Source organism: Ctenocephalides felis, unplaced genomic scaffold (genome assembly GCF_003426905.1).
Source record: "Ctenocephalides felis isolate EL2017-DRISC unplaced genomic scaffold, ASM342690v1 CF-g0.4_SCAFFOLD_03572, whole genome shotgun sequence".
NCBI lineage: Eukaryota > Metazoa > Arthropoda > Insecta > Siphonaptera > Pulicidae > Ctenocephalides > Ctenocephalides felis.
Window position 1 is genome coordinate 43,913,773 of NW_020539726.1, and position 11,575 is coordinate 43,925,347.

The 11,575-nt window shown below is 31.4% G+C and overlaps 1 protein-coding gene across 1 annotated transcript in view; it reads left to right on the plus strand.

Annotated features, from left to right (window-relative positions):
* The first annotated feature begins 9,050 nt into the window (after positions 1-9,050).
* The window catches only part of LOC113388565 (coiled-coil domain-containing protein 96), a 17,717-nt gene continuing 15,192 nt past the window's right edge, over positions 9,051-11,575 (plus strand). Inside the window, exons 1-2 of the mRNA XM_026625934.1 lie at positions 9,051-9,156; positions 10,159-10,307. Of these exons, the coding sequence (XP_026481719.1) occupies positions 9,051-9,156; positions 10,159-10,307 (255 nt within the window). The remainder of the gene's footprint in view (positions 9,157-10,158; positions 10,308-11,575) is intronic.

Here is an 11,575-nt window from a genome sequence, read left to right on the forward strand (position 1 = left end):
GGATTTTGATCATTCTTTTTAGAGTTTATCAAAGGAAATTTTTAAGAACTAATGAATGACAAAACTATAGTAATATTGTAGAAATAAATGGCAAAAATTACAAAAAACCACTTATCATTGTAGAAGTATAATTATTGATTATTAATAAATTAGATAATATAATAATTAATATGCCCACATGATGCATCTTATTTACAAACAATTTAAAATATTATTATTTTATTACCAAAAATACTATTATTGATATTATAATTAAAACAATAACAAAAAAAGTTTATTATTGTAATTTTATTTTTATTTTGTTAAATACAAAAATACTACTGTATCATAGTGAGCCTTTATTTTAATTTTTTATTTGTCAAAATATTTTAAAATAAATTTCCAATCATAATTAATTTTCATATTTAATTTCTACAAAACTTGTATTTTAATTATGGACGTTATTGACGAGGTAATTATTATAATTATTTATTGAAATCATTTAATTAAACTTTTGTTAATATTCTTAACAATTTTAGAATACTTTAAGTCAATAAATAAATATATAAACATAATAAATTGTTACTATTTATAAATAATATTAAGAAGCTACCATTTGAAAAAGAATAAACTTTATTTGGCAATGAAGTTTCATCAATTTTATTATTTTTACATTTTACAATTTATTTTTATATCATCTTAAATAGTATTATTGAAGTATTTTATTAATATTATATTTTATTTTGATAAATATATTTTTATTTTCAAGGATGAGGAAAGTTATGAGGAAGAGAGTAGTGTTGCCAGCGTTGCCAAGCAACAACCCGATGATAATATTCTTGGTTTGTTATTAATTAATGATAATTATTGTTATTAAATAGAATTATTATTACTATTGCCTATATCAAAGATATAAAAGTGAAATAATATTTAATAGGAAAGTGTAGGGATTTGTAAAAAATGTTTTTGAGAGAGTAAGAGAGAGAAAGAAAGAGTAAGAATTTTGAGAGAAAAGAAGAGAGATATAGTAAAAATGTTTTCAACAGAGAGAGATAGTAGTAATGTTTTTTAGAGAGATTTAGCAGTAATATTTTTGAGAGAGAAAGAGAAAGAACATTTTTGAGAGAGAGAAAGAAAGAATGTTTTTGAGGAAAAGGGAGAGAGGGACAGAGTAAACATGTTTTTGAAAAAGAGGAAGTGAAAATCTAAAAAACCGTAAAAAGCAAAAAGTTTACAGTCTTCTTTTAATGTTTTTTAGACAGATTTAGCAGTAATGTTTTTGAGAGAGAAAGAGATAGAATATTTTTGAGAGAGAGAGATAGAGAAAAAGAATGTTTTAGAGGGAGAGGGAGAGAGAGAGGCAAAATAAACAGGTTTTTGAAAATATGAAAGTAAAAATATAAACGTAATTTAAAAAGTCATCAGAAATGTTCGAGAAAAAATAGTATTAAAAATGATATGTTTGGAATAGAGAGAGAGAGACAGTTGCTATACAGAATGTATGTGAGAGAGTCAGGATTTCTAATGAGAAACTCAGGATATAAGTGAAAGAGTGAGGATTTTTAATGAGAAAGTCATGGTGTTAGTTAGAGAGTCAGGATTTCTAATGAGAAAATCAGACTATAAATTAGAAAGTCAGGTTTTCTAATGAAAAAGTCAGAATGTAAGTTATAGAGTTATGATTTCTAATGAAGAAAATTGGATCTAAAGTCAGGTTTTTCTAATGACAAAGTTAGATGATCAGGTTTTTTAATGAAAAAGTCAGGATGTAAGTTAGAGAGTCAGAATTTGTAAAGAGAAAGTCAAGATATAAGTTAAAAGGTCGGGATTTCTAATGATAATGAAGTCAGGGTGTAAGTTAGAGAGTCAGGATTTCTAGTGATAAAGTCAGGGCGTATGTTAGGTGGTCAGGATTTCTAACGAGAAAGTCAGGATATGTGTTAGAAGGTCAAAATTTCTAATGAGAAAGTTAGGCTATGAATTAGAAAGTTAGGATTTTTAATAAAAAGTCAGGATGTTAATTAGAGAATCAGATTTCTAGTAAAAAAGTCAGGGAATAAGTTAGAAAGTTAGGATTTCTAATGAGAACGTCAGGCTATAAATTAGGGAGTCAGGTTTTCTAATGAAAAAGTCAGAATGTAAGTTAGAGAGTTAGAATTTCTAATGAGAAAATAAGGATTTAGGTTAGAGAGTCAGAATTTCTAATAAGAAAGTCTGTGAAAGTTTGAGAGTCGAGATTTTTAATGAGAAAATCAGGCTATAAGTTAGAAAGTTAGGATTTCTAATGAAAAGTCAGGATGTAAATTAGAGAGTAAGAATTTATAATAAAAAAGTGAGGGTGTAGGTTAGAGGTCGCGATTTTCAATAATAAAGTCAGGATTTATAATAAGAAAGTCAGGGCGTAAGTTAGAGAGTCAGGATAAGTAAAAAGAAAGTCCTAATATATATATATATATATATATATATATATATATATATCAGAAAGGCATAATGTACGTGAAAAAGTCAGGATTTTTTATAACATACTTATTCAGGATGTATAACCAAAAGCTAGGACTTGGTATGAGGGAGCTAGGATGCATATATTGTACAGTGATATCCTTTACTATGTTAAAGAACGTCCTGAAATATTATAGGCCTACGAAAAGTGGTTTAATTGTAGAAATTTATAAAAATTTGAAATAGTACACTATGCTCTTATGTCCTAAGTGCATGATGTTAATAAATACTAATTAAATTAATGAATTTGTAAAACAACTTAAAAATTTGCTAAATCTCAATTAATATGAAAATGCCACTTGCACCTAGGTCTTATTTTTATTAACTTCTTGTTGAGTAAGTTATAGTAAATTAAATCAAATTAAAATTATATAAGAAATTCAGGATGTAAATCAGAGTCAAAATTGTGTGCAAAAGAATAAAAATGCCTATGGAAGGATACAACTACAGTACCTGTATAGATCATATATTTCTAATAATATCATATATTTCTATAATATTTCTCTTAATTCAAGCTGCCGAAGGATCCCTGATGCAACTGGAGAAAACCTGGATATCAAAGACCAAATTGCAGGAATATGGAGAAGACATCGACGATGAAGAAGAAGAAGAAGGAGATCAATTCGAGGTCATAGACCAAGGAGGTGAGTTAACCAACAACTGTCCAAAACAAATCCAAAACCATACATATAAATAATTATCTATCTCAACTGCTGTTTTATTTCTTTTCTAGGAGAAGTACCAGAAGAAGCAGGCGATTGGATGTTCTCTGACATGATTGAAACCGGAGGCGGCATTGGTAAGTGGTTACAACATACTTGACTAAAACTTCTAACAACATCTCAAATAATTTATCTTCATATATATAAAAATAAGTCGGGTTTTCCTTCCTGACGATTTAACTCCAAAACGCACGAACCGATTTCGACAATTTTGCATTCGTTGGAAAGGTCTCGGGCTCCGCAAGGTTTATAGATATATAGAAAATTAATGGTGCAAAGCATCGTGCCATTTAGGAAATCATTGTTTTTCACATGGACAGTTACAAGTTGCCTGCTCACGAGTTGGAAAACCATCCGCTTTGTTTGTGTTAACGTCAGACCAAAAAACAAAAAATGTGGTTTACCAAATGGCACTTCAATGAAACGGATAATTTGCGGATTCACTTTCATTTACTTAGAGAAGTTCAACTAAAAAACTATATTTATAATTTCAGATCAATTGACAATGATAAATTTACCTCCGTCCTTGACTCATACTCCGACAGTGACTTCTTCAGTTGAAGATGAATTTGTCGAGAAAAAGGTGGAAGCTAAGATTACTGAAGATGAAGTTCTGGCAAGACTGCCCAAGATGACCAGGGATGAAGCAAAGGTAATAAAATAGTAATGGTAACATAAGAAAAGGTTACAAATCTATCTATTTACTAGCTAATCCGGCAAACGTTGTTAAGTAAGGTATATTCTAAACATTTTCTAGAGAATCAAAAATAGTAATACTTTAAGTGTATAAGGACGTGTTGTTCGAATGCTATATACAATGAAGTATTATCAAAACAATAAACCCCATTAGTGTGTCTATATATTGTCAATACAATCACAGTGGAAGTTTTATACACTTTTTATAGAAAACATGGTATAATCCATTCAATCCAAGTCTTTTTTAGTCTTTAGATATTGATTACGTTTCAAGTTTTTCAGATTCTTTTTGGATTCTAGATTTTGTGTATAAACGTAAATAATAATACTGAGCTCATACAAAATTTTTAAATTTCTAGTAAGAGAGATAGAAAATGAATTAAGTATTTCTTCTTTGACCTGCTTTTTCAAAAGATTCAAATAACATTCGATGAACTGAAGTAAATTTAATAAAAAGTATATATATAGAGCAGGGCGAGGTACAAAGATCCAAATTGACTTTGAGCAAATATAAACTATATTATGGAAACCAAACCAATTACATCACAACAAATGAAACATTTAAACCAAACAATTTTCTGACTACGTTCAGTTAAACCTCCAGCTATTTTATCATTGTATGTGCTTTTTTATGCCTTTCAAAAATTTGTTATCTAGACCTTTTACCACATAGGCGGGGTGACTTGGAACGGCCAGGTGGCAAACAGACTTAATGTCTTATTTTAATTCTAAAGGTATTTTACAAAATAATTACATTTTCAACTAATGCTAAAAACTACCAACGAAAGAAAATACTTTTAGTATGGATTTTCAAAGATTACCGTTTATCTTCCGATAGCAAAGTCATAAGAAACAAGGTTATAGCTGGTTATAAATCTTTTTTCCTCTACTTTTAAATATTGTTGCTAAACAATGCTTAACTTTACTGGTTTTTGACAGATCAGTGGTGGACCTTTTTAACCCCGGACCTTCATAAATTACTATCTATTTTTCGATAAATTCTGGGAAATTATGACTGGAAAAATGTTATTCGACAAAATGTCAATTTGATCGAACCAAATTTAGGTCCTGAATTTAAATAACATTAATAAAATATAATATAACCTAAAAAATGTTTTATAAATAATAAGTATATAATTGTACAAATGAGATTTTTCAGAGCACCGTGTTTGAGAAAAATATGATTTGCAAAAAAAAGAGTGCTACAACGCCAAAAAGTGCATTTTCATATTAACATTTCAAAAAAGATGATATTTTGAGTTTCTAGTAACACTTACAATCCGTTTAATAACGTTTTTGTGTATAAATAAAACTACAGACAAAATAACTTACTACAATTTAATCATAATTAAATAATATTCACGTAAAACATCCTATTAAACGTAATTGAACATCATCTGTCAAAAACTTTTGACATTTGACGTATTAGCCTCCGCCCATTGTTTTGTTCAAATTACGCTTCTACAAAACATTTCAAATTAAAAATGTAAAGTTTTTACGCAATTTTGAAATAATATCTCACCTTTCCGACCATCTCTGGATTGGCACGAATTTTTCAAGACTAAGACTGGCCAAATCGGTTCAGCCGTTTTCGAGTTTTAGCGGATCATGTGAAGTTTATATTTTCATCAAAAAATCCGATTCGCTAATTTTATGTTTTCTCGACGTTTCAAACCATTCTGAATCGAATGAGACCAAATTTGGAAAAAGTATGTGTGTGTTTGTGTGTGTGAACAGATTTTTTTGTCGTAAATCGACGTTTTCTCAAAAGCGGCTGAACCGATTTCAAAAATTTAAAAGCCATTCGATGTATCTCGATGAGGACTATTATTTGTCAGTTTTGTGCGACGATCTGCCAAGCCGTTTCTTTATAAATAGCAGAAAAGTAAAAAAAAATTTCGTCTACGTTTTAGCCCGCAATTCTGAATCGATTTTGAAAAATCAAGAACTGTTCGAAAGATATTAGTTGGGAATGATACTGATTAGTTTTAGGTGAAAATCTACCGAGTCGTTTTCTTGTAATTAACTGTTGAAACAAAAATTGAAGCCGATGTTTATGGAACTTTTTTTGGCGATATATATATCATAGTCTTATAGAACTGACAAGTAGTTTAATTCTAAAAATTCATCAAAGTTTGAGAAAATGAGTAGTTTTTTTGACGTGTGTTAAAATTAAAAATAGACGACTTACTTGGTATAACGATAGAGTTCTTGGTTTTAATGAACATACTGAGCCATCAAAGTCCTATGGAAACTGGTTCATTTATAATAATTGCTGATTTTTGAAAATTTGCTTTAAAAAAATACTCCGAGTTAACGTGTTCGTTCGTGTTCAATTATGTGTAATAAATCCACTCGGAATACTTTTAATCACTCATAAATTAATTTATTTTTTATTGGCTAAGTCGACTATTCACACATATCGGGAAGTTCATGTAACTTGCCTCAAGGCTAAATACCAAACCAACTAGTTATATATAAGATTCGTTTATTTACCAGATCGCGATACGAGAAGGAATGATCGAAAGACAACGCCTAAAGACCAAGAACGCCCTCCTGCAAGCACTTATGGTCAGAGCTTTAGCAAAACGAGAGGTAATAATCAACAAAGAAAAATTTTAATTCCAACCAACATCTCTCACAATTTTTCTTCCTCCAGCCTCCTCTAAAAGATATAGCCACCGAGCCCGGCATATGTCCTCGTTCCGACAATGTGAGCCTCTCCTTCGACTTGATCGCATCGCCTCCGATGATTTCGCGTTCGTCTATGATCGGATCGCGTCGATCGGCTCTGGAGGAGCAGCAAGGGATTTCCCCGGCTGCCGAAACAGCCGCCAAGTGCAGGAAGTACGCTGAGAAGCTGCGCCAGTACGCCGAGGAGAGGAAGGACGAGATAGAGAAGAGACAGTACATGCAGGTAGTAATAATAAATAGTGGTGCATGGCATCGTGCCTTAAAGAAAATTGCTGGAACTTCCCGTACCGTAATGAAATATTCGAGGAATTTAAACGTTTTCAAATATATTATTACAAATATCTACAAATATTGTTATATCTGAGCAAATCAAATGTAAATCATAAATAAATCAATTTATCTCCAGAACATTAACAGTCGTCATTTCATTTAGAATTCAATTTAAAAAAAAATAGTTGCCTAATTTACACAAAATTGAAAAAGTGCTCCCGTATAGTCTCAGTCTAAACGCATTTGCAAATAATTCTGTGCGACATTTTCACTTATACTGTGCTTAGCTTGGCGGCATTTTCACATTTTTCAATAGTTTTCTCACAAAATTGGAAAAGTGCTCCAGTACATAAACAGTCTAAACGCACTTGAGTAAACATTTGCACCAGAGTGGCGCTTAGACTGTACTTAGCCTGGGTAATTTTTTGAATTTTTAATCCAAAATTACAAAAATATTTTATGAAAAATAAAAAAAGATGTTAGAATTTTTTATCCTCAAAAGCAATTGTTTTATCAATACGAGCAGACAGTTTTTAGATCATTTAAATCGGACGCTTAGTTCACTCAAAAACTGCCATTTTTTGTACATTTAGCTCTGTATCTTCGAAATGGCGGGACTTGTCTTTGCCATAAACTAATCACCTCTTCTCCCAATCATTAAAAGTTGAATGTTCTTTAAATCATTCAAATCGGATACTCCGTTCTCTCAAAAACTCGATTTGTATTTTCTGCACTCTTTGCTCCGTATCTCCGTAATGGCTAGACCTGTCTTTGCCAAAAACTAATCAGCACATCTTCTTATCAATAGAAATCGAATGTTTTTTGAATTATTTAAATCGGTGTTTAAATGATCAATTTAAATGATCGGTGTTCCCGAAATCGTCGACGAAAATTTGTATCCACACACACACACGCACAACACACGCACACACACATACACACACATACATCCATTTTTTCTAAGGTATGCCAAAATGTTCAGGAACCTTCAAAACGTAGAGAAATGCAAAAATTTTCATTTTCGATTTTTTAACTTCCGTAGGGCGAAATATAGTAATCGCAAATAGATCGAAAATGAAATTTATATATCTTTACGTTTCAAAGGTTTTTAACATTCGACGATTCGACGATTTCGGCAACACCGATTTAAATAATTCAAGAAACATTCGATTCACATTGATAAGGAAACGTGCTGATTTGTTTTTGGCGAAGACAGGTTTAGCCGTTCCGAAAATACGGGGCAAAAAGTGCCAAAAACGGTAACTCAGTTTTTAAGAGAACGGAAGGTCCGATTTAATGTTTCAAAAAACATTTTACTTGTATTGACAAGATGAATAATTGGTTAAATTTCATAAAGCAGGTCTAGCGGTTTCGGAAATCTAGTAAAAAAAAGTAAAAAAAAATGCTATTTGGCGGTCAAAAATAATCATTACACATATGCACATCAAATTATCAGATATTTTATAGAGATTTTAACAATAAGTATGAATTTTGTTTACATTCCTATGGGTTCCGTACCAATGTTTATTCATTAGACGGCGACGCGGCGCTTACGCGCTTTGACATTTGTCTCTATGCATTTAAAGCTGTACGATTGCTCTGAAAAAAAGTTCAGAATTTCCAAATATGTCAAAAAAAAAAATTTCTCAAAAATCTAATTTTTTCGAAGTAATTTTTTTTTAAATGTTAATCGTTTTAAAAAAAATAATATATTTGGTACGGGAAGTTGCAGCAATTTGCCTTAAGGCACGATGCCCTAATTGCCTTAAGACAGAATCCCACTTACAGCTAGTTTGCAATTACTATAATTTACCCCATGGGAAGTTAATAACTACAAATTATAAAAGACATGCTAACTGAAATTACTTATTGATCATTCTATTAGGAACGTCTGATGACCCTGCGTGAAGCCAAGACAAGAAACGGCGCCTTCTGCGAAGAACTCATGCAGCAATTTGCTGCCAGACTTCGGGAAATCGGCACAGGTCTCAAGAGCTCCAGAACTGGAAACATCATGCCGGAGAGGTAATAAATTACCAATTCAAGCTACCACATATCAGTCTCTATTACCATGTGGTTTTCTACCTTTTCCAGTACCTGGTTCGTCTTCTGGACAGACAGATGCGTTCCTGGAGAGCTTTGGCAAATGAGCGAGTAAGTTACATCCGAACCAGAGATCGCACTAGGGAAATGGAGACGAAGGTCGCTAATCGGGAAATTATTTCCGAAGGACTGACTGTCAGTCTTTATGAAACGATGACGCTTGCCAAGATATCCTTCACGGATAAGATTGAAGGTAACTAAAAAAAAACTGGCAAACAGAAAAATTGTTTTTATAATTAACTTCCCGTAGGGCAAGTTATAGTAATCGCAAAAAAATCGAAAATGAAAATTTTTATATATCTTTACGTTTCAGAGGTTTCTGAACATTTTGGCATACCTTAGAAAAAATGCATGTATGTGTGTGTGTGTGTGTATGTATGTATGTATGTATGTATGTGCGTGTGTGTATGTATGTGCGGATACAAATTTTCGTCGACGATTTCGGGAACACGGATCAACCGATTTGAATAATTCAAAAAGCATTCGATTCGTATTGATAAGGAGACGTGCTGATTAGTTTTTGGCAAAGGCAGGTCCAGCCGTTCCAAAGATACGGGGCAAAAAGTGCCGAAAACGGTAACTCAGTTTTTAAGAGAACGGAGCGTCCGATTTTAATAATTCAAAAAACATTTTACTTGTATGACAAGATGGAGAACTGTTCAAATTTTTATGAAGGCAGGTCTAGCGGTTTCGGAGATCTAATGATAAAAGTAAAAAAAAATGCCATTTGGCGGTCAAAAATGATCATTAGACATATGCACATCAAATTATTAGATATTTTATAAAGATTTTAACAATAAGTATAACTTTTTTTTTACATTTTTATGGGTTCCGTACCAATGCTTATCCGTTAGACGGCGGCGCGGCAGTTGCGCGCTTTGACATTTTGTCTCTAAGCAGATAAAGCAGTACGATTGCTTTGAAAAACAGTTCAGAATTTCCAAAGTATGTCAAAATGAAAAAAACATTTTTTTTTCAAAAAAATTTTGTTTTCAAAAAAAAATTTTTTTTTCAAAAAAAGTAATTTTTTGTCAAATTTTTAGTTTCTCTCTAATTTTTTCGAAGTAAAATTTTTCAGAAATGTTTTAAAAAAAATTTTTGGCACGGGAAGTTCCAGCAATTTGCCTTAAGGCACGATGCCTTAATTGCCTTAAGACAGAATTCCACTTACAGCTAGTTTTTTTTATTATTTAAGAACGTGACGAGGAATTGTCCCGAATGCGTGACAAATGTCGTGGTGACATGGTGAAGGCCGCCCACGTGCGGGAAAAGGCGGCGGCGGTCGCCGCAGACACCGCCACCGCCAGGGAGGAATTGACTGAGCTGAAGGCGACATTCCAAAGCGTAAATAATATACTTACATATATTATATACTAGCTGACCCGGCAAACGTTGTTTTGCTAAGTAAGGTATATTTTAAACAATTTCTACAGAATCAAAAATATTTAATACTTCAAGTGTATAAGGATATGTTGATTGAATGCTATATACAATGATATATTATAAAAACAATAAACCCCCATTAGTTTGTCTATATTTTGTCAATACAATCAAACTGGAAGTTTTATACACTTTTCATAAAAAACATGCAATAATCCAATCCAAGTCTTTCTTGGTCTTTCGACTTATTGATTACGTTTCAAGTTTTTCAGATTCTTTTTGAATTCTGGATTTTGTGTATAATTGTAAATAAACAATTACAAACTGATTTTACAAATTTTCAATTTTTGCGAGGAGAGATAGAAAATGAATTAAGCATTTCTTCTTTGACCTGCATTTTGAAAAGTTTCAAGTAACATTCGATGAATTAAAGTAATTTTAATAAAAAGTATATATGTAGAGCACAAAGCGAGGCACAAAGGTCCAATTTGACTTTGATCAAATATAAACTATATTGTGAAAAACAAACCAATTACATCATAACAAATAACATTTCAAAACAATTATCTGACTACATTCATAAAACTGCCAGCTACTTCATCATTGTAGAAATGTGCTTTTTTGATGTCTTTCAAAAATTTGTTATCTAGATCTTTTACCCCATATACAGGGTAACTTGGAATGGCCAGATGGCAAACAGGTTTAATGTCTTATTTTAATTTTAAAGGTATTTTACAAAATAATTACGAACTAATGCTAAAAAACTACCAACGGAAGAAAATACTTTTATTATGGACTTTCAAATATCACCGTTTATCTCCAGATAGCAAAGTCATAAGAATCAAGGTTATAGCGGTTATACATTTTTTTCCCTCTACTTTCAAATATTGTTGTTAAACAATGCTTAACTTTACTGGTTTTGACACATTGGTTGTGGACCTTTTTAACTCCGAACCTTCATATATTTATTTTTTTTCGATAAAATTCTGGGAAATTATAACTGGAAAAATGTTATTCGACAAAATGTCCCTTTGATCGATGCCAATTTAGGTTCTGAATTTAACTAACATAAATAAAAAATAATATAACCTAGAAAATGTTTTATAAATGCCAATGAATATATAATTATACAAATGAGATCTTTTAGAGCACCAAAGAGTGCTACAACGCCAAAAAGTGCATTTTCATACTAACATTTTAAAAAAGTTGATATTTTGAGTTTCTAGTAACAC